This window comes from Calliphora vicina, chromosome 5 (assembly GCF_958450345.1).
Source record: "Calliphora vicina chromosome 5, idCalVici1.1, whole genome shotgun sequence".
NCBI lineage: Eukaryota > Metazoa > Arthropoda > Insecta > Diptera > Calliphoridae > Calliphora > Calliphora vicina.
This window is the reverse complement of record NC_088784.1, coordinates 18937358-18960260: the sequence shown is the minus strand read 5'-3', so window position 1 is coordinate 18960260 and position 22903 is coordinate 18937358. Positions and strand designations below refer to the sequence as shown.

The window sequence follows — 22903 nt, the reverse complement described above, 5'->3', positions numbered from 1 at the left end:
TAAATGCAGCTAAAATCTAATTTTATAAAGACCTTCAAATGAAGCTCAAATCTGACTGTATAACGACATTCAAATGAAGCTGAAATCTGATTGTATAACGACCTTCAAATGAAGCTAAACTCTGTCTGTATAAAGACCTTTAAATGCAGCTAAAATCTGAGTTTATAAAGACCTTCAAATGAAGCTAAAATCTGACTGTATAAAGACCTTCAAATGAAGCTAAAATCTGAGTTTCTAAAGACCTTCAAATGAAGCTAAAATCTGACTTTATAAAGACCTTCAAATGAAGCTAAAATCTGAGTTTATAAAGACCTTCAAATGAAGCTAACATCTGAGTTTATAAAGACCTTCAAATGAAGCTAAAATCTGTCTTTATACAGACCTTCAAATGAAACTAAAATCTGAGTTTATAAAGACCTTCAAATGAAGCTAAAATCTGACTGTATAAAGACCTTCAAATGAAGCTAAAATCTGAGTTTATAAATGAAGCTAAAATCAGAGTTTATAAAGACCTTCAAATGAAGCTCAAATATGACTGTGTAAAGACCTTCAAATGAAGCTGAAATCTGACTGTATAGCGACCTTCAAATGAAGCTAAAATCTGTCTGTATAAAGACCTTTAAGTGCAGCTAAAATCTGAGTTTATAAAGACCTTCAAATTCAGCTAAAATCTGACTGTATTAAGATCTTCAAATGAAGCTAAAATCTGAGTTTATAAAGACCTTCAAATGAAGCTAAAATCTGAGTTTATAAAGACCTTCAAATGAAGCTAAAATCTGTCTTTATAAAGTCCTTCAAATGAAGCTCAAATCTGACTGTATAAAGACCTTCAAACGAAGCTGAAATCTGACTGTATAACGACCTTCAAATGAAGCTAAAATCTGTCTGTATAAAGACCTTTAAATGCAGCTAAAATCTGACTTTATAAAGACCTTCAAATTAAGCTAAAATCTAACTTTATAAAGACCTTCAAATGAAGCTAAAATCTGAGGTTATAAAGACCTTCAAATGAAGCTAAAATCTGACTGTACACCCAGCGAAAAAATGAACACATCCGTGTACAATTTGACACCATTCGGTGTCAATAGTGTATTAACCCCGTATGTGTACAAATTGTACACGAACGGTGTCAATTTGACAACGAAAAAATGACACCATTCCGTTGCCAAATTGACACCATCTGTTGTCGATTTGGCAACGTTCGTGTACGATTTTATAACAGACCGTTGACAATTTGACACCGTTTGTGTACGATTTGACACCAAACCGTTGTCTATTTGACACCATAAGTTGACGACTTGATACCGTTCGTGTACGATTTGACACCTGACAATTTTTCCTTTCTATTTTTTTTGGTAATTAATATAAATAACAATTTCTTTATTTTTTACATTGTTTTAATACAATACATATAAAACATAAATATAAAATAAATATAAAAACTATAAATTTCCATTTGGAGTTGTATGTCGTCACTGGATTTGGTGGTCTTCTCTGCCTGGATCTTCACTGACTTCACTGCCTGGATCTTCATCTGCATCAACACAAATTCGCAATCAAACACAATTACACTTTCTTTTATATTTTGGTTTTTAAACCATTTATTTGCATCACTATTACCATTCACTATTTATTATTTATTAAAATATTTTAAATTTTTTTATGTAAATTAAATTAAAACACACTTATAAAAAGCAACTCACGTTGAAATGCGTCGCGAATAATTTAACAACACTGTGTTGTCGATTCGTACCCGTTTGTTTACAAATTGTAAACGTATGGTGTCGAAAAAAAGTGACAATGTATGGTGTCAAAATGACACCAACCGTTTTTTGCAACGCCGTTTTTCCCTCAGTGTATAAAGACCTTCAAATGAAGCTAAAATCTGACTTTATAATGACCTTCAAATGAAGCTGAAATCTGAGTTTATAAAGACCTTCAAATGAAGCTAAAATCTGACTTTATAAAGACCTTCAAATGAAGCTAAAATCTGAGTTTATAAAGACCTTCAAATGATGCTAAAATCTGAGTTTATAAAGACCTTCAAATGATGCTAAAATCTGTCTTTATAAAGTCCTTCAAATGAAGCTCAAATCTGACTGTATAAAGACCTTCAAATGAAGATAAAATCTGACTTTATAATGACCTTCAAATGAAGCTGAAATCTGAGTTTATAAAGACCTTCAAATGAAGCTAAAATCTGACTTTATAAAGACCTTCAAATTAAGCTAAAATCTGACTTTATATAGAGCTACGATTGAAGCTAAACTATGTCTGTAGAAAGAGCTACGATTGATGATAAAATCTGAGTCTATAAAGACCTTCAAATGAAGCTAAAATCTGTCTGTATAAAGACCTAAGATTGAAGCTAAAATCTACCTTTATTAAGAACTATGATTGAAGCTGAATTCTGACTTTATAAAGACCTTCAAATGAAGCTAAAATTTGACTTTATAAAGAGCTACGATTGAAGCTAAACTCTGTCTGTATAAAGAGCTACGATTGATGATAAAATCTGAGTCTATAAAGACCTTCAAATGAAGCTAAAATCTGTCTGTATAAAGACCTACGATTGATGCCAAAATCTGACACTTTATAAAGAACTATGATTGAAGCTGAATTCTGACTTTATAAAGACCTTCAAATGAAGCTGAAATCTGAGTTTATAAAGACCTTTAAATGCAGCTAAAATCTGTCTGTATACAGAGCTACGATTGATGCCAAATGAAGCTAAAATCTGAGTTTATAAAGACCTTCAAATGAAGCTAAAAATCTGACTGTATAAAGACCTTCAAATGAAGCTAAAATCTAACTGTATAAAGACATTCAAATGAAGCTAAAATCTGAGTTTATAAAGACCTTCAAATGAAGCTTAAATCTGAGTTTATAATGACCTTCAAATGAAGCTAAAATCTGACTTTATAAAGACCTACAAATGAAGCTAAAATCTGACTTTATAAAGACCTGAATGAAGCTAAAATCTGACTGTATAAAGACCTTCAAATGAAGCTGAAATCTGACTGTATAACGACCTTCAAATGCAGCTAAAATCTGTCTGTATAAAGAGCTACGATTGATGATAAAATCTGAGTCTATAAAGACCTTCAAATGAAGCTAAAATCTGTCTGTATAAAGACCTAAGATTGAAGCTAAAATCTACCTTTATAAAGACCTGGGATTGAAGCTATAATCTAACTTTATAAGCCCCTGGGATTGAAGCTAAAATCTGACTTTATAAAGACCTGGGATTGAAGCTATATTCTGACTGTATAAACCCCTACGATTGAAACTAAAGACTGACTGTAGAAAGACCTAAGATTGAAGCTAAAATTTAAATGAATAAAAACCAATGACTGAAGCTAAAATCTGACTTTACAAAGACCTACGACTGAAGCTAAAATCTGTCTGTATAAAGACCTACGATTGAAGCTAAAATCTGACTGTATAAAAACCTGCGATTAAAGCTAAAATCTGTCTGTATAAACAAATATAATTAAAGCAAAATCTGACTTATAAAGACCTGGAAGCTAAAATCTGACTGTATAAGGAACTAATATTGAAGCTAAAATCTGTCTGTATAAACCCCTTTGATTGAAGCTAAAATCTGTCTTTAAAAAAACCAACAATGGAAGCTAAAATCTCACTCTATAAACACCTACGCTAGAAGCTAACTCTTTTGCATTGTTTTCCCAATTTTAAACGAATTATACTTAAGTGTTTTGGAATATCCTTTTTAAAAATTAAAAGAAAAAATATATTATATAACCACTTAACCTTTATAATAATATAATACTCATAAAACCAATATCAAATAGAAAACTAACGACATTTTCTCCAATTTATATTATTTTAATTTTGTGAAGTGTCAATTTAAAAGTTAAACCAACAAAAATAAATATAATTTTCAAACAAAACCAACAACTGCTGCTGTCTTTGGCAATAAATACTAAAAAGAAAAAAATAGAACACAAGTAAATACACAAAAATTTCGTAAATTCTTTTTATATTTTTCTAAACGTATAAATTCGATATATTAAGCTATTTATAAATAAAATGAACAAAGGCAGTTAGTTTAACAACAACAAAAAAAGAACAGAACAGAAAAAAAAACACTTAAGCATTTCCATCAATTATTCTTTTTTAGCATTTTTTCTAACAAGAAAATATGTATTACGACGAGTTTTTTCTTAATACTCCACACGTACAATGTGACATGAATACTTACTATCACAAACACTCACACAAACACATTTCTGTTTCCTTCCCGTTATTTGCACTACAAAAATACACGTCGTATTCTCTTCTTTTTTATGATGTTCTCATTTCATTTCCCTTTTTTTTTGTCCATTTAACGAACTAATGTTTATGTATTGTCCTACATCACGTTTTTTGCTTACTATTTTGTTTGTGTGAATGAATGTATGTATTTGTGTACATATCTATGAGTATTTGATTGTCCTTATTTCAAATTTTATGAAGTATTTTTTATATTTTAGTATCCCTGCAGCTCCTGAAAATAGTTTGCCATTTTTGGTTTAATGAAACTATAAATATCAAATTAGCGATCGTGTTGGTAAAAGATAATAGAGTAGGCATTAGAAAAGTTACCTGCAGCAATGATTGTAGTAACTTACAACATGACTCATAAACTATCAAAGTACAGATTAAAGTTGGCATTTGCCTCTTCTAAAACTGCATGGACATTAAGCAGATATATTGAAGGAACTTAGCTGCATATTTTATCTCCGATCGTACTTCTTTTTACAGTGATATTTTAGCATTAGTCATAGATTTTTATGCTGAACTTTACACAGTCATATTTTGCCTACAATCGTAGGGGTTTATTCAGTTATATTTTTGTCAGTTTATATTAAAGTCAGATTTTAGCTTCAGTCACTGGTCTTTATACTGTCGATTTTAGCTTCAATCGTAGGTCTTTATACAGTTAGATTTTAGCTTCAATCATAGGTCTTTATACAGTCAGATTTTAGCTTCAATCATAGGTCTTTATACAGGCAGATTTTAGCTTCAATCGTAGATCATTATACATTCAAATTTTTGCTTCAATCGTAGGTCTTTATAAAGTCAGATTTTAGCTTCAATCGTAGGTCATTATACAGTCAGATTTTAGCTTCAATCATAGGTCTTTATACAGGCAGATTTTAGCTTCAATCATAGGTCTTTATATAGGCAGATTTTAGCTTCAATCATAAGTCTTTATACAGGCAGATTTTTGCTTCAATCGTAGGGTTTATACAGTCAGATTTTAGATTCAATTTAGGTTTATAAAATCAGACTTTAGCTTCAATCACAGGTCTTTATACAGTCAGATTTTAGCTTCAATCATAGGTCTTTATACAGGCAGATTTTAGCTTCAATCATAGGTCTTTATACAGGCAGATTTTAGCTTCAGTCACTGTTCTTTATACTGTCGATTTTAGCTTCAATCGTAGGTATTTATACAGGCAGATTTTAGCTTCAATCATAGGTCTTTATACAGGCAGATTTTTGCTTCAATCGTAGGGTTTATACAGTCAGATTTTAGATTCAATTTAGGTTTATAAAGTCAGACTTTAGCTTCAATCACAGGTCTTTATACAGGCAGATTTTAGCTTCAATCATAGGTCTTTATACAGGCAGATTTTAGCTTCAGTCACTGTTCTTTATACTGTCGATTTTAGCCTCAATCGTAGGTCTTTATACAGTCAGATTTTAGCTTCAATCATAGGTCTTTGTACAGGCAGATTTTAGCTTCAATCATAGGTCTTTATACAGGCAGATTTTAGCTTCAATCATAGGGTTTATACAGGCAAATTTTTGCTTCAATCGTAGGGTTTATACAGGCAGATTTTAGCTTCAATCATATGTCTTTATACAGGCAGATTTTAGCTTCAATCGTAGGTCTTTATACAGGCAGATTTTAGCTTCAATCATAGGTCTTTATACAGTCAGATTTTAACTTCAATTTAGGTTTATAAAGTCAGACTTTAGCTTCAATCCTAGGTCTTTATACAGGCAGATTTTAGCTTCAATCATAGGTCTTTATACAGGCAGATTTTAGCTTCAATCGTAGAAAATTATACATTCCAATTTTAGCTTCAATCGTAGGTCTTTATACAGTCAGATTTTGGCTTCAATCATAGGTCTTTATACAGGCAGATTTTAGCTTCAATCATAAGTCTTTATACAGGCAGATTTTAGCTTCAATCGTAGGTCTTTATACAGTCAGATTTTAGCTTCAATCGTAGGTCATCATACAGGCAGATTTAGCTTCAATCGTAGGTCTTAATACAGGCAGATTTTAGCTTCAATCATAGTCCATTATACAGTCAAATGTTAGCTGCAATCGTAGGTCTTTATACAGTCAAATTGTAGCTTTAATTATACATCTTTATGAAGTTAGATTTTATCTTCAATCGTAGATTATTATTCCGCCATATTGAATCGTAGATCCTTATTCATGTCCTTATACAGTCAGATTTCAGTATCAATAGTAGGTCTTTATGCAGTCACGTCATATTTGATTTTCAATCGGGGGTCTTTAAGTCATTCAAATTTAAGCTTCAGTCTTTATACAGTCAGATTTTAATCGCAGGGATTTGTACAGTCATATTTTAGCTTCAATTGTAGGTCTTTATAAAACCATATTTTAGCGTCTATCGCTATCTTTATACTATTATATTGTAGTTTATGTCATCCTGTCATATTTTATCTTCAATAATTTAGCCATTTTATTTACTTTTTTCACACTCATACCCAGTATTATAAAATGTCTATATAAATTTAAACATATTTAAGAAGACATTTCAAAATCATTTCCTACACAATTCTTACTACCCCCACTATAAGGGCATTACAAAAAATCACAGAGAGAGCTTTACAATTAGCTAGGATTAGGGTTAATTGGGTTTAATTATGTGCCTGTTGGCTTGATTTTGTAACACACATGTTTATTTTAAACTTAATTATATCCCAGGGCATCATATAATTGCTATTTTATATTTTCACTCTAAATAATATTACTCATACGCATTAGTATTGTCAAGTTTTTTATTATCCTTACACTACGTGCTTTGTTTAGTTTATTATGGGGGTTTTGTTTGTTAAAATTTCATAGAAAATAAATGTAATGATTTTACAAAATTAAAGTTGAATTTAATATTGATTTTTTTTTTTTTGGAATGTGTTAATAAAGTTTTCAAGGGGGAAAAGTGGTGGGGGGTTGGATTACAGTTTTGCTAAAGAGTTTATAATTATTATAAGAGCAAAGGTGAAACTGAATATCGAGAGCCTATATTCAAAACCCTCTATCTTTGATTTGCACGAAAATGACTTATCTATTGTGTGAATTTCATAACAATTTCATAACACCATACTCAAATGAAGTGCGATAGTGCCCATGCTAAGATAGATATTAAAATGAAAAATTAATATATACATTTGCCAATCGATTACATTAGAATTACTACAGAAGCTAGAAAAACGGTTAAAATTAATAATGAAGAAAAGCCGTTTTATGCAGCTTATTTTCGCTTTTCTTCTATTAGACCAGAACGAGTAAAGAACGATCCAACTGTGCCTAATTTAAGGTATCTTTTATATCTAAAAATATAAATTAAATTTCAATCTTGAACAGGACATATTGCAAAAAAACCCTCATATTCTGGTCCACTATCAATTCTGCCAAATTAGTGGACGAATTTGTATGAATTGAAGAGCGTAATACTAACGGAAAACCATTATTTACTACAATTTGCACCAATAAAAAAGGCAAACAAATTGTCTATATCTTTTTCTATAAGTTTTTAAGATAGAGGCTTTTGAATATAGGTCCACGATATATCTTTTATAAGGAGAAGTTTTGTTCTGACTTTATAACGACCTAGGATTAAAGCTAAAATCTGACTGTATAGCGACCTACCATTAAGCTAAAATTTTACTGTATAAAGACGAATGATTGAAACTAAAATTTGACTGCTACGATTAAAGCTAAAATCTGACCCTATAAAGACCTACGATTTAAGCTAAAATCTGACTGTATAAAGACCCACGATTAAAGCTAAATTCTGACTGTATAAAGCTAAAATCTAACTGCATAAAGACCTACGCTTAAAGCTAAAATCTGACTGCAAAAATACCTACGATTAAAGCTAAAATCCGACTGTATAGAGACCTACGATTGAAACTCAGATCTGACTGTATAAAGACCTATGATTGAAACTAAAATTTGACTGCATAAAGACCTACGATTAAAGCTACAATCTGACTCTATAAAGACCTACGATTTAAGCTAAAATCTGACTGTATAAAGACCTACGATTAAAGCTAAATTCTGAATGTATAAAGCTAAAATCTGACTCTATAAAGACCTACGATTTAAGCTAAAATCTGACTGTATAAAGACCTACGATTAAAGCTAAATTCTGACTCTATAAAGACCTACGATTTAAGGTAAAATCTGACTATATAAAGACCTACGATTAAAGCTAAATTCTGACTGTATAAAGCTAAAATCTAAATGCATAAAGACCTACGATTAAAGCTAAAATCTGACTGTATAAAGACCTACGATTAAAGCTAAAATCTGACTGTATAAAGACCTACGATTGGAACTCAAATCTGACTGTATAAGGACCTACGATTAAAGCTAAAATTTTACTGTATAAAGACCTACGATTGAAGCTAAAATCTGACTGTATAATGGACTATGATTGAAGCTAAACTCTGGCTGTATAAAGACCTACGATTGAAGCTAAAATCTGACTGTATGAAGACCTATAATTAAAGCTAAAATCTGACTGTATAAAGACCTACGATTGGAACTCAAATCTGACTATATAAGGACCTACGATGGAAGATAAAATAAGACTATATAAAGATCTACGAATGAATCAAACTGTATAAGAACCTACTATTGTAGCAAATATCAAACTGAAGACATATTTTTGTAGCTAAATTCTGACCGTATAACGACCTTCAAATGAAGCTTAATTCTGACTGTATAAAGACCTACGTTAAAAGCTAAAATCTGAATTTATTATTTACCATTTCTCCAGTTGTATTTTATTACATTTATTTTCTTTACTAATTTCTCTAAGTGTATGAATGATTCTAATTTAACTATTAAAATACGTAAACATTTTAATTGGCATGAAAAAAAAATAAATAAAATGTTTAGCTATAAAAAAAAGAAAATGTTAATAAATTGTGAATATTTGTACGTATAGTATATATAGAGTATTAAAACCACTACACAATGACATTTCATTGCAGGCCTTGAGTAAAAACAACAAAAAAAAAGTACGTAATAAAAGAAACAAACAACTATGTACTATGTATAAAATGTAGGGGTATTCCCTAGAAAATCAGTTTGAAAAAATGACAGTAGTGCAAAAAAAAATACAAAGCAATAAAAAAAAACGTAAATAAAATCAATAGAAATGTCTATGATTTGAATTGATACCTACTATACATACATTTGAACAACATTTACATACATACATATGTACATGACACAAACAAAAATAAAATACAATGTAAATATTACATTTATTTCGATTTGTAAAAGTATGAGTAAAAGTATAAATATTGTAAATTGTAGGCCATTGTGTAAAACAAGGTGTCAAGTTTACAGCAAGAGGCAGCATAACAAAAAAAAAAAGTAGTATATGAAAAATATGAACGAACATATTATATGAGTATATAGTTTTAATTAAAACAATTAAGGGTTAAACGTGAGAAAACTACAAATTAATTTAAAAAAAAAAAAAGAAAACTTGTATGAAAAATAAATAACAAAATTTATTGGAAAAAAAGAGAGATTTTTCTCACTTTTGCTAAAAAAAAAACTACATGTGTATAAAAATGTATGTATATGTATCATGTTCAATTAGTTTGCTCATACTATGACCCTCAAAACTTACCCAACACAAGGCTCGTATCACTACTTGTGGTTTCATGGCAAATGAAAGGGGATCAAAGGCGCCACCAGCCTTGCCACCGCCATAAGCACCACCAGCATTCATATTTAATATTTGATTTAACATATCCATTTTTTTTAAAGGTTGTTGTTTTCTTTAACAAAACACTTTTAACTAAATTCTTGCTTTTTGGTTTTTGTTTTTATGGTTTTAGATTAATATTGATTTTAATCGATTTTATTTTATTTTCCTTAAACACAATATTCTGTTGGTTTTGTTAGAACAAATCAAGTTTAATATTAATTTTTTAATTAAAGTTTATTTTAAATTATTATTATTCGTTTTATTTATAATTTAAATTGCTTTAGTTTTCTTTTTAAATAATAAAATAAAATGTCAGATTTTCTCTATGCTTGATTTTTGTTTTACTGTTAAAATCCTTACTCTCTACTATCTCTTGCTTTTGTGCTTATGCTTGTTCTTCCTATTATTTTATAAATGTTTTTTCTCCTTTTTCTTGTTTTTTTTTGTGTGAGAGTATAGTAAAATTCTTGCTCCTTACAAATTTTACGTATGTTTGAATGTATATATGTGTATACTGTAGTTAAAACTCTGTGTGTGTATATGACTCTTTTTTGTATTTAACTTTTTTGTTAGTGTTTTTTTCTTCTTTCTTTTCTCTATATAAATATAAATTCCTTTTGGTACGGGGTGGCGTATACGTTTTATTATTTATTTTTATTAAATCGCAATATTATTTTTGCTTGTTGTTTTCTTCTATATTCATTAATTTATATAAACTTTTTTTCTAATTCTTTATTTTTCAGCTGATTATCTGTTAATTTTATTATTATTATTATATTTTCTTTTTTACGCCTTAATAAAGCGCTCGTGTTATCACAACAAAACCTTAATCGAACTGAGTTGAATTTTGTCCACAAACTATTTAAGGAAAACAGATGTTGTGCCTACTAAAAGCTTTTGGAAATGCTTTTTTATTTATTCTCATGTGTATATACAATCAATTGTTTAGCTAAATACCTTAATTTAAGCTTTAAAAGTTTGTAAAAAGCTTGGACTACAATCTATAGAAGTAAAAGTGACCGCCTAATAAAGGTTTTAAAATAAAAAAATATAAATTTTTACAAACAATGTGTAGTTCAAGTGAAAAAGTTTTGAAAATTCTTAAAATTCTTTAGATTTGAAGGCTCATACGAAAATGCCCGCTTAAGATAGCGTGATAACTGGAGTTTTTCTATACCCGCACTTTTTCATTTCCCGGGAAATCGGGATTCATTTTGAAATTTCCCGGGATCCCGGGAATTCCCGCCTAGAACAAATTATTCAATTTTAAGATTGTAGACTTCGTTAAAAATCTATAAAATGTCTTCGGTTTTAAAATGTAATTGGATACAAATAAAAAAATCCAATAAAAACTTAATATAAAGAGATAATCTGACTCGATTTTGGTTATATACAAACCTGTCACCATTTACATTTGCATCGGAATGGCTTCAAATTCCATTAGATTTTGTTCTACCTTCGCTAGATTCGCAAAAAATAAATATTAAAATTTTTTTTAATTTTGAATTGGAAATGTTTTGCTTATTAAATCAAAAATTAAGTAAAGATGATAATTAAAATCTTTTTTCTTGTATGAATCTGCATTTGTTTTAAAGTTTTAAGCATCTTTTAGAGAAAGTCAAGTTCAAAAAACATCAACTAAAACTAGAAAAATAAGTCCCGGGAATTCTCGCATAATTTCCCAGAATTTCGGGATTGAAAATTTGGCGTAATTCCCGTGAAAAACTCTTTAGTACAATTTTTAAGGAATTGAATAAAATGCTATTGAAAATTTGTTTATTTTGTTGGAATTTGCCTTGAATGCTAATAATGTTTTAAACTTGAAAAATATTTTAAAAAATTATTTTGTACTATTCGTTCGTAAATCATTTCACAATCCGACCAGTAGCTTAGAAGATCATTGCCATATTTTTCGATCAATTCCACAACTGAAATAATAGAAGTAGATATCTCAAATAAAGCCCGATAAGTCATTCATAAAATATATAATATCTCAGAGCCCCCAGGCATAAGCTATATCCATGTACACACAGCCTCAAAAGTGAGTAAACATCCGCGAATTTTTTGATTTTTTTAGGATCATGAAAATCATTAAGTCCGACTTAAATCTTTTTTTTCAGAACCGAATCTATTATTCAACTCAATCTCCAACGAACCGAAACATTGAAATTTTAATCGATGAATAAATTTTAGGATTTTCATTATCTTTTGAACAATTTACAAAACGATACATCACATCCGTTTTCGTTTTCGTTTTCGAAATCGATTTTCCATTTCCTTATTATTTTAACTTCTCTTAAGGTAATCAATCTAGGCAAACTCAAGTTAAGATAACAAATAGCAAACTATTTACAGTATTTAAGCAAGAAATTTGATAAAAATTAATTAAATTAACAAAATGAAAGTTTGAACAATTTACAAAAAGATATACAAATCATATCCTTTTTCATTTTCAAAATCGATTTTCCATTTCCTGACTATTTATTTTAACTCTTCTTAAACTAAAACAGAACGTTTTTTTAAATATCTATAAATTTTATTTATTCTTACACAGTAAACCAACAGATTATCAGCCCAATTATGAATAAAAAATTCCGCGGGAGTTTTTTCCCATTGAATTTGAATAGGAAAAATGAGAAAAAGGAAAAAATTCCGAGGGAATTTTTATTCATAATTGGGCTGTATAACGATATTATCTCGTATCATAAAGGATAGTATTTACGGATTAAATTGTACCTTTCCTTATGATATCGTTTTTCCATGAAATTATGATATGGTTTTCGCTATCACAATTCCCATAAACCTATTGGTTTATTCCCATGAACATTATTTAGTTATTGTTGAATTTAGCAGCACGCTTTTCCACAAAAGCAGTCATACCTTCCTTGCGATCAGCCTAGGAATATTAAGAAATATAGTTTATTAATTCATTCTATAAATAAAATATCATTTAAAACTTACTGTAGCAAAAGTAGCATGAAAAGTTCTTTTTTCAAATTTCAAACCTTCCTGCAAAGTCGTCTCATAAGCAGTATTAACAGCTTCCTTGCACAATTGCACCACCAATTGGGAGTGAGTAGCGATCTTTTCGCCCAATTTAATAGCTTCAGTCATCAATTGATCGTCTGCTACAACCTTGCTAACCAAACCCATCTTTTCAGCTTCAACAGCATTTATCATATTGCCAGTCAAGCACATTTCCATGGCCTTGGATTTACCAACGACACGGGTCAAACGTTGAGTGCCACCAGCACCGGGAATTGTGCCCAAAGCAATTTCAGGTTGGCCAAACTTGGCTTTATCGCCAGCATAAATAATGTCGCACATCATGGCCAATTCACAGCCACCACCCAAAGCATAACCATTTACGGCAGCAATTAGGGGCTTTTGACATTTGGCAACGCTGGTCCAATCGTTGAAGTGACTACCCATAATTAACTTTCCATAAGTATTGAATTGCATTTCCTTGATATCTGCTCCTGCGGCAAATGCCTTTTCGCTGCCAGTAATAATAATTGCGGCTACACTGTCGTCCTTTTCGTATTTATCCAAAGTGATATTGATTTCGGCCATTAAACCGTTGCACAGGGCATTAAAGGCCTTGGAACGGTTCAAAGTGATGACAGCAACATTTTTCTTTTCACCAGCCAATTCGGTTTTGATATATTGGAGGTTTGTGGCTAAGAGATTACAAAGGAAAAGTGAGAGTTGGAGTTAAACAGTCAATTCCAATATATTTATTAATACTAAGGTGACCTAAAATTCCAAAACTATTTCATTACAAAAGCTTCCAAAATTAATTTGCAAATTTTAGCCTTCAACTCCACCTATAATTGTTCCTTTTACTGTAAAAATCTTTTAATTAAATATAAATATGTATATACCTATTTAATGCACTCATAATTTATATTTAATAGAAATTACCTTTAAAAATCTTTAAATATAAATATATACCTACTTAATGGAGTAATAATTTATATTTAATAGAAATTATCTTTAAAATTAAAAAATAAAGTCGTTACAACTTACCAGCAGCACAATAGAAACGAGCACCCAATTGGGGTTGCTTGGCAGCAGTTTGTATAACATTTTGGGCACGACCAGCAAATATTCTAACAATTTGTGCCATATTTTTAAAATAAATCGTTCTTCTCCTAAAAGCACTTAAGAATTAATTCAAATTCAGAAACTTAACACAATATTTTGTTGCAAAATGAACTTTGTATACTTATGCCAGACTAAAATGGTCATTAAACAAATAATACTAATTTGCAAAAACAGAAATGATAAGATTTTTAATATTACCCCTCTCATGAACCCCTTAAAAATAAACACAAATTTTATTTTAATACCTATAAATACAACCCTGACTTAATTATTTTAATTTTATATACAAATTAAAAACTTCGTTTACAACAACAACTGTTTTATTTGAATAATTTTGAAGACCTTTTTTTCTATCTTACGTTTTCGATATACAAATCGGTAAGTTACACCTTTCTCCAAAAATTGTTAAATTTGGAGATTTTCAAAACTAAATTAGATATAGGAGAAATAATTCAAGACATTTAAGTATTTATTAATACCCTAGAAAGTATTTGTAATGTATGACATCCCCCCGGTATATTTTACCGATTTAAATTTCTATTAAATAAAATTCATTAATTTTTGATAAAATATCTATAAATTTAGTTTATTCTTATACATATTAAAAAAAAACAGAAAACTTGGTTTTCGCAATAATATTTATAAATGCATTACTGGTAATGTGAAAAACCATATAAAATAGAATCTCGTTAACGTTTTACGGTTGCTCTAGCAACATGATAAACTTAATACGAAACGGATTTAGTTGTTTTGGAAGTTAGCGGGACGTTTTTCAACAAAAGCAGTCATACCTTCCTTACGGTCACCCTAAAAATATTAAAAAAATAAAGTTATTATTTATTATTCCATAAATAAAATCATTTAAAACTTACAGTAGCGAAAGTGGCATGGAAAGTTCTTCTTTCGTATTTCAAACCTTCTTGCAAGGTGGTTTCATAGGCAGTGTTAACAGATTCCTTGCACAATTGCACAATCAATTGGGAATGGGTACCGATCTTTTCGCCCAATTTAACAGCTTCAGTGACCAAATGATCGGCTGGTACAACCTTGCTCACCAAACCCATCTTTTCAGCTTCAGCAGCATTGATCATGTTGCCAGTCAAGCACATTTCCATGGCCTTGGATTTGCCAACGACACGGGTCAAACGTTGGGTGCCACCAGCACCGGGAATTGTGCCCAAAGCAATTTCGGGTTGACCAAACTTGGCCTTATCACCGGCATAAATGATATCGCACATCATGGCCAATTCACAGCCACCACCCAAAGCATAACCGTTAACGGCAGCAATGATGGGCTTTTGGCATTTGGCAACACGGGTCCAATCGTTCAAGAAGTTACCCATAATGCACTTTTCATAAGTGTTGGGTTGCATTTCCTTGATGTCGGCACCAGCCGCGAAAGCCTTCTCGCTTCCAGTAATAATAATGGCAGAAATGCTGTCATCCTTTTCGTATTTGTCCAAAGTGGTATTGATTTCGGCAATCAAACCATTGCACAAGGCATTCAAGGCCTTGGGGCGGTTCAAAGTGATGACTGCAACATTTTTCTTTTCACCAGCCAATTCGGTTTTGATGTACTGGAAGTTGGTGGCTAAGAGGAAAGAAGTTTTTTTTATTAATTTAACAAAAGAATCAAAACTTATTGAGCTTATAGAAGACTTGATTGACTAATCTCTTTTTTCTATTATTTTTAAAATGCCTTTCGGTCTGCCCTCGTTTTATTAATTTTGTTTGGTTTCTTGTAACATTAAGTCTGGCATCACAAATGGAATTTGCTATAATCCTGTGTCACTACAAAAGTGCTACCAAACTCAAGGACTGTTAATCGACAGTGCTGCCAAATTTTAGAAAGTAATTTTTATTTACATTTTTTTTTGTTCAACAAATAAATATAATCAAGCTAAATTAATTCCATGACAAGCACATTATGTTGATTAGCCATTAAAAATAGATAACAATAAACCAAAGTATATAAATATACTTTGCAATAAACTACACAACAATAATTAAAAAGGACTTACTAAATTGTAGCAAAATATGTGGTTTGTTATTTAAACATAAATAAATCACTACATGACTGTAATTTTCTTTGTATAATTGATAAAAAGACAAATTAGAATAGTTTTAATGTTGTTACGTAATACTAAACAACGATATACTTATAATTGATTTAAAATGCAAAAAACAACAACAATACTACAAAGCCGGTTGATAATTTTCTGTATTTTTAATCAATACAAAAGACACTCCTAATAAAAGCTATTTTAATGAATGCAACTTTATCGTGGATAGCTAAGTGCAGCCGGGGTGGGAGCAGTGGCTACAGACGGACGACAATCTTATAAGGTGTAGGAAATTTTTCATAATTATGTACAAAAACACACTAGAACTTACCAGCAGCACAGTAGAAACGTGGAGCCAATTGGGGTTGTTTGGCAGCAGTTTGCAAGACTTGCTGGGCACGACCGGCAAAGATTTTAGCGATTTGAGCCATATTTCTAAGATATACTTCTACTGAAAAATAGGAAGAAAACAAATATTTATATAGTTAATTAAGAGATAGCGATTACTTAACAAAGTACAAGTTTAAAGAAAAGCAATAACTATTAATACAAAATAACAACACTCACGCCACGAACACTGGAGAAGGAATGTAATAGAGAAAAAATATGATCATTAAAAAAGAGAAAACATTTGCAAAAATCACAATAATAAGTGCATGACCAGAATAAGAGCGCAGCCACAAGCGATTGTCGCTTTAGAAGAAAATTTACACAGAAATCTCTGTTAATTTATTATTTTCGAGTTTTTTTTTGCTCATTGATACTTAATACCCCATTCACATTAATTAAATTTGTGATTTCGGTCGAAATTAACTTAAAATTAAGTAATTTCCCGTACATTTTGGTTACTTTCAAGTAAAGTTATGTTCATTTCTACGAAATTTACTTGAAATAACATGAACATCTCTTTCTAATTGTAAATAGTCCGTATTTTTCCAACCATGTAAAAACAAATAAATTTAAAACAAGTAAAAATCATTGAATTTCAAGCCAAAGTGGTCCAATAAGTGAGTAAATTAATAATTAAAACAACTTTTTGAATTATTTATTTAAAAAAAAAATTGTTATTAAAAATTATAAGAAGCTGTTAGCGAATTTAATTCAATTGTCAAAAAAAGAATATATTTCGGTTATAATTTCGGTGCATTCTGAATCTGCTACTCAGTACTTAGAAATGCAACCCTGCTTATTCTGGCGGTATATGCTATAAAAATACAACTCTGATATTATAGCATCGCAAAATACAACTCTGTGTTCTATAAGAAAACAAAAACAACGCAGCTGCTACACAATTTTCCTTTTTTCAAACGGCGTTTTTAAAAAAACAGGATTAACACGCGCAAAATATAATTTTATAAGAAAATCATTTAGAAACATTAAAATTGTATTAAATTTGTTTAAATTACTTGGAAAAACAAATAAATGCCAAAGATTTTGAGAAACTTTATGGACATCAATTAAAAATCAAGTTATTTGTTACAAAAGCAAGAAAAAATGACCACCACAACGTTATCCACTTTGGCAACGTTTGATGACTTGAGACGCTGTGTTCAGGTTTTAATAGATGGCTCTGCCGAAGAGGAATTTCTCAAAATTCTACAGCTGCAAGAAAAAATGCAATTGGAGTGCCTAGCTAGGGCCCACGAAGCACAGCGGATACAGCGTGAGTTAGATGCTTCCTTGCAGTCCATGGCGGATTTAGAAACCAAACTATTCCACGCCCGACGTTTGCTGGAAATGGAAAGTAAGGCTCGCAAAGAGGCCGAACATGAAAGGGATCTAATGGAGAAGAAAATTGTGGCCGTTGCTGATCTATTGCAACATGAGAATAATTTAAAAAATGAGACCAAAGATAAGTTGGCCTTTTTAAATACCTTGCCCAGAAAGAGAAGATCTAAATCTTTAAATACCCATTTAGAGGAAAAGTATGGCAATGACATAAATTCCACGGGTAGTTTTTTGTCAGATTTGTCGATTACCCAATCGGAAGATGATTTCCTAGATATACGTCCGGCCAGAACCTTGCCCAGAAGTAAAAGAAGTCGCTTAAGTAATGCTGCAAGTAACACGCCTATGGATAATCCACGTACTAGCAGACGCTCGACTAGACGCAGCAATGCCGGCATTCAAAAACATACCATTGATACCGATTTGGGAACGGAAAGGATTTGTGCTACTACCAAGGTTACCATACCACAAGATGGTAATGGTGCCATACGTGCAGAATCTACCATAGAAACTGTACCGGTTATAGTACACCAACAAGATATACCTGATGATTTAGTGTGTTTAGGAGAGGGTCCTTGTTCAACACCTCGCAAATCACCATACAAACAGGCCACAGCTCCACCAATGACTCCGGCTAATGCCAATATGGACTCACCCATGAACCAACACAACTTGAGATCAGCGGGAACAATGAAACGTCAACACAATTTTGTTAGTAAGACATTTATAAGAGCTGAAATGTGCACACAGTGTCAGAAGAAGTAGGCTTAAAAAGAGATTAAGAAAAACAACAAACATTTTTATAATTTTTTTTATCTTCACTCTTTACAGAATACGTTTTGGTTCGGTTGGTTTACGTTGCCGGGATTGCACGGTACGCTGTCATACAGATTGTCGGCCTTTGCTTACGATCATGTGTATGCCCTCCACGGGTACTCCAGTTTTCAAAGGTCTTATGGGTTATATAACTGATTATGCTCCCTCGGTGGCGCCACTTATACCTGCCCTAATTGTACACTGTGTCAATGAAATCGAATCTAGAGGACTCAATGAGGTGGGCATTTATCGTGTCTCTGGCTCTGAACGTGAAATCAAGGCATTGAAAGATCGCTTTTTACGCGGCAAATCACCTCCACACCTAGCCAACATTGATATTCATGTGCTGTGTGGTTGCATTAAAGACTTTTTGCGTTCCCTACGTGAACCTCTCATACCAACAAGTCTGTGGAAGGATTTCTGCAATGCTGTTCAAAATCCGTCCGAGCAAGATATACAAAAAGATTTATATAAAGCAGTCGATGCAATGCCACAGACCAATCGTGATACTTTGGCTTTTCTAATACTACACTTTCAACGTATTGCTGACTGTCGTGAAGTGCTGATGCCTTTGGATAATATTGCTCGAGTATTTGGTCCAACTATAGTGGGTTATTCCTCCCCAGATCCAGATCAACATGCCATATTCACTGAAGTCTATACACAATATATGGTAATGTTGAATTTATTGAAAATCCCCTTTGAGTATTGGTCACAGTTTGTGTCGTTGGGTGAGGCAAAGGAAAATTATCAAAGTGCTTCGACTTTAACCCGAACACCAAGTCATAATAAAGAAGCTGTTTTTTCTTTATATGGTGAGTTAATTTAAGAAATATGTTAAATTAAATTTTAATATTCGTCTATCTTTACAGCCACTCCTATGAAATCCACCCTGAAAAAACGTAAATTTTATGATTAAACTCTTTTTTTAAAAGGTTTTAAGAACCACTACTTTAAACATGACTTAACTTTAACTATATTTAAGAAATTTATATCAGCTTAATTTAAATAATTTACACAATATAGTATTATATTATTATATGTTGTTTATTAATCACAACTTATCTCCTAAGTATTCAATTTTGGCATATTTGGTTTATTTTTATACTGAACTAACTTTTATTTTTCTATTTTTATCAACTTATTAACATACCTTCTATCTCTCACACACACTTTGGAGGTTTTTTGGATTTTTCTGGAATATTGTTTTAATTTTTTTATGGCAAAGTAAAGGATTTTTGCTGAATTTTTTTGTAACATTTTTTTATAACATCCATTTTTGAATTTTTGGTTTATTTTGTTTAAATAAAACTCAATTAATTCACAAAGAATAGTAATTACCAAGGCATTTTGTTTTATTTAATTGCATTCTTTATCAGCTATATCAAATATAAATTTCTTGTTGGTTTTATTGGCCAGTCTTAAAGCTTGCTCTCCAAACTTTTTATATTGTTCGAAAGGTATTAACTCATGATTAGGAGCTAAAAATTCATTGCGCTGCATTAATTGGGTTAAATTGCGCAACATATAAGATCTTTCTGGAGATGTGTAATTTTTCTTAACCCACTCCGTAATCCAAAAGCCATGAAATGAGTGCTTTTTGAAAATCAAAGATCCTGTGGCTAAAGTAAGAGGTTTTCTGGACATACCACCATAGGTCACCATGACGCCTTGATAGTCTAAATGTTTGGCTATATTTGTGGCACTTTCGCCACCCACACAATTTAAAGCCAAGCGTGGCTTAGGCAAGCAATCGGATTTGAATAGTTGAGTTTTAGATAACTCTTCGTCCGTTAAAATTTCTGTGGCACCCAGTCTTAATAAATCTTGTTTTAGTTTTATTAACTCCGGACGATCACGTACCACACCCATGGACTTAATTCCCCAAATTTTACACAATTGGTGGACTGCCTGACCCACTGCACTATTAGCACCATTTTGTATAATACAGTCGCCCGGCTGTAGCTTAATAAAATCTTTCAACATGCGAAATGCTGTACAAGGATTAATAGTTAAAGTGGCCGCTGCAGGCAATGGCACCTCAAAAGGTATAGCATATATTTGTTTGCAATCAAGCAATAGGTATTTGCTCCATGTTCCTAAACCTGATTCAAAAGCCACAACATGTTCTTTTAACACAAAATTTTGTACTTTTTCACCCATTTGCACAATTTTGCCCACAAATTCATTACCAGCAGTATCTGGTAATTTAGCGGGTTGCAAAGGATATCGACCTGGAAATTGTAAAAATATTTAATTCCATATAAATTTGTTTCCTTTAGTTTTGTTTTAAACACCTTGTATTATATTAATATACGATGGATTTATGGGAGCCATTAAAACTTTTATCAATACTTGAGAATCTTTTGGTTCCGGCAATTCTTCTTCTACCATTTCCAAAACCTCCAAAGGCTCACCATTGCTGGTGAACTTTAGCGACAGGGTTTTTATAAAACGTGAATAAGTTTTGAACAACATTAGATTAGTTTTTAATAAATGCTTTGCTAACATTTTTAAGGCTGCAATTTTTATTAGAGATTTTTTAAAAGAAATTAATTTTTTTGGATTTAAAATTTGTCATTTGCTGTAAAAAAGACAACTGTAAAAATAATTAAACCTTTTAGGACGATTTAAAAATCGTTGAATACATTATTACAAGGTTTTCTACAAATCGTGTGATCTCAAGTGAATAGGGATCATCTTCATTGAAATATCTGTGTGCTCTCGGTTTCAGTTGTCCGCGAAATTGATTCCACCCCAAATTGTTTCAGCCCAATTATGAATAAAAAATCCGCGGGAGTTTTTCCCTTCTCCCATTTTTAACATTGAATTTGAGTAGCAAAAATGGGAAAAGGGATGTATAAAATATTTAGAAACTAAATACAGTTTACCATCTACTTTTGTGGCACATTGATAAACAAAAATTGCAGTTTCCACAAGACATAGACCAAGTTCAGAGATGCATCGCATGGCATTACCGGAAACAAGGTGACTTTCTGCGTCAGGCAGCATTATTTAGTTTTCATTTTATTCATTGTAATATTAAGCCATTTAAGCCAATTTAAGGCTCTAAATGGCCACAGAGTCAAATCTAAGCTGGTACATGACTGCAAAAGAGTTACTAAGGCCGGGTAACTTATCAATATTTTAAACATAGTTAAGGCTTAATCAATGTTTAAATATATTTTCTGTACGGAAAAAATTTATTTTAACATTGATTACGCCTTAACTATGTTTAAAATTTTGATAAGTTACCCGGCCTAAGACTCTTTTGAATGAAATTGGAACAAACCCTTAGAGGTGAGTGATACATACATACATATGTAGGTGAAACCACCAATAAGCCATTACCACAGGATAGTATTGGATGAGATTCTGCTCAGCACAAACCGGTCATGGGGAATTATACTGGATTGTAGGATCTCCAGTGCCTTGTTGCTCAGAGTAAATATTTCAGTTACCAGAATATTACTGGATCTAAAAAGGAGTAGTGTTAGAGTGATCATAAGTGTGATTATTGGTCACCCAGTTAGAGCGAATAGAAGGTACTTCGGCTTATTGCAGAGTGTGAGGGGCTGAAGAGGAATTAGAATCCGTAAAGCATATTATCTGCCATCGCCACAGATTTAGTTTTTTAGTTATTTCATCTCTTCTGTATAATTTATTTTTTTATTGTCAACTCAATTATGAATAAAAATTCCCCGGGAGATTTCTCCCTTTTCTCATTTTTCCTATTCAATGGGGAAAAAAACTACCAGGGAACAAACTCCCGCGGAATTTTTTATTTATAATTGGGCTGTGTATGTATTCTATCTTGAAGGAATTCACACGTCTCCGTGTGGAAGTGTACCCGTTGTACACTACTATTCTAATTTAGTCTCTACCAAAATTAGAGTTTCGTTTGTTAATGCAGTAAAACATTTTATAGTTATGTAGGTCCCAAACGAAATACATGTGGCCAATGCAAGCCCTCGAGGTATGTGATGAAAATCGATCGATTTGAACAAGAGTAAAGAATTTCTTTAGATCTCAAATATCATTTATCTATTGGGTTCATATTTCTTTCCAAAATACAGCCCATATAACAAATATCAAATAATGTAGTCAACAAATATGATAAAAATTAATGGAAAAGTATCAAGTTGGAATTTAAACAACGGTTTCAAAATGGATCTTTTTAAAATC

At 31.4% G+C, this 22903-nt stretch overlaps 5 protein-coding genes across 5 annotated transcripts in view; 1 reads left to right on the top strand and 4 right to left on the bottom strand.

Annotated features, from left to right (window-relative positions):
- Syngr (synaptogyrin) overlaps positions 1–10994 on the bottom strand; it is a 28612-nt gene extending 17618 nt beyond the window's left edge. The window contains exon 1 of the mRNA XM_065511806.1: positions 9924–10994. Within this exon, the coding sequence (XP_065367878.1) occupies positions 9924–10052 (129 nt within the window). The 5' untranslated portion in view covers positions 10053–10994. The remainder of the gene's footprint in view (positions 1–9923) is intronic.
- Positions 10995–12518: 1524 nt separating this feature from the next.
- LOC135960618 (probable enoyl-CoA hydratase, mitochondrial) lies at positions 12519–14194 on the bottom strand. Its single transcript, XM_065511951.1, has 3 exons — positions 14034–14194; positions 12966–13684; positions 12519–12900 (listed from the first exon to the last, which is right to left on the bottom strand). Exons 1-3 carry the CDS (start codon positions 14131–14133, stop codon positions 12835–12837), a joined length of 885 nt encoding a protein of 294 aa, XP_065368023.1. The 5' UTR covers positions 14134–14194; the 3' UTR covers positions 12519–12834.
- A 475-nt stretch (positions 14195–14669) lies between these two features.
- On the bottom strand, positions 14670–16760 carry Echs1 (Enoyl-CoA hydratase, short chain 1). Its single transcript, XM_065512130.1, has 4 exons — positions 16742–16760; positions 16506–16625; positions 14984–15702; positions 14670–14918 (listed from the first exon to the last, which is right to left on the bottom strand). Exons 2-4 carry the CDS (start codon positions 16603–16605, stop codon positions 14853–14855), a joined length of 885 nt encoding a protein of 294 aa, XP_065368202.1. The 5' UTR covers positions 16606–16625; positions 16742–16760; the 3' UTR covers positions 14670–14852.
- Positions 16761–17576: 816 nt separating this feature from the next.
- Positions 17577–20062, top strand: tum (tumbleweed). Its single transcript, XM_065513789.1, has 3 exons — positions 17577–18663; positions 18734–19533; positions 19591–20062. The coding sequence occupies exons 1-3, from the start codon at positions 17669–17671 to the stop codon at positions 19635–19637; spliced, it is 1842 nt and encodes a 613-aa protein (XP_065369861.1). The 5' UTR covers positions 17577–17668; the 3' UTR covers positions 19638–20062.
- Positions 20063–20077: 15 nt separating this feature from the next.
- On the bottom strand, positions 20078–21219 carry LOC135961127 (enoyl-[acyl-carrier-protein] reductase, mitochondrial-like). The gene is made up of 2 exons (XM_065512624.1): positions 21016–21219; positions 20078–20952 (listed from the first exon to the last, which is right to left on the bottom strand). The coding sequence occupies exons 1-2, from the start codon at positions 21194–21196 to the stop codon at positions 20078–20080; spliced, it is 1056 nt and encodes a 351-aa protein (XP_065368696.1). The 5' UTR covers positions 21197–21219.
- Between the last annotated feature and the right edge of the window lie 1684 nt (positions 21220–22903).

Bases quoted from the DNA above. Each gene is read 5' to 3' on its own strand.
- Echs1 (XM_065512130.1), bottom strand. From the start codon at position 16,605: ATGGCTCAAATCGCTAAAATCTTTGCCGGTCGTGCCCAGCAAGTCTTG. The intron at 15,703-16,505 runs GTAAGTTCTAGT...CTTTCCTCTTAG, and splicing joins ACGTTTCTACTGTGCTGCTG to CCACCAACTTCCAGTACATC. The intron at 14,919-14,983 runs GTAAGTTTTAAA...TAATATTTTTAG, and splicing joins TCCATGCCACTTTCGCTACT to GGTGACCGTAAGGAAGGTAT.
- tum (XM_065513789.1), top strand. From the start codon at position 17,669: ATGACCACCACAACGTTATCCACTTTGGCAACGTTTGATGACTTGAGA. The intron at 18,664-18,733 runs GTAGGCTTAAAA...CACTCTTTACAG, and splicing joins TGCACACAGTGTCAGAAGAA to AATACGTTTTGGTTCGGTTG. The intron at 19,534-19,590 runs GTGAGTTAATTT...CTATCTTTACAG, and splicing joins AGCTGTTTTTTCTTTATATG to CCACTCCTATGAAATCCACC.
- LOC135961127 (XM_065512624.1), bottom strand. From the start codon at position 21,196: ATGTTGTTCAAAACTTATTCACGTTTTATAAAAACCCTGTCGCTAAAG. The intron at 20,953-21,015 runs GTGTTTAAAACA...TACAATTTCCAG, and splicing joins GTATATTAATATAATACAAG to GTCGATATCCTTTGCAACCC.
- LOC135960618 (XM_065511951.1), bottom strand. From the start codon at position 14,133: ATGGCACAAATTGTTAGAATATTTGCTGGTCGTGCCCAAAATGTTATA. The intron at 13,685-14,033 runs GTAAGTTGTAAC...GTAATCTCTTAG, and splicing joins TCGTTTCTATTGTGCTGCTG to CCACAAACCTCCAATATATC. The intron at 12,901-12,965 runs GTAAGTTTTAAA...TAATATTCCTAG, and splicing joins TTCATGCTACTTTTGCTACA to GCTGATCGCAAGGAAGGTAT.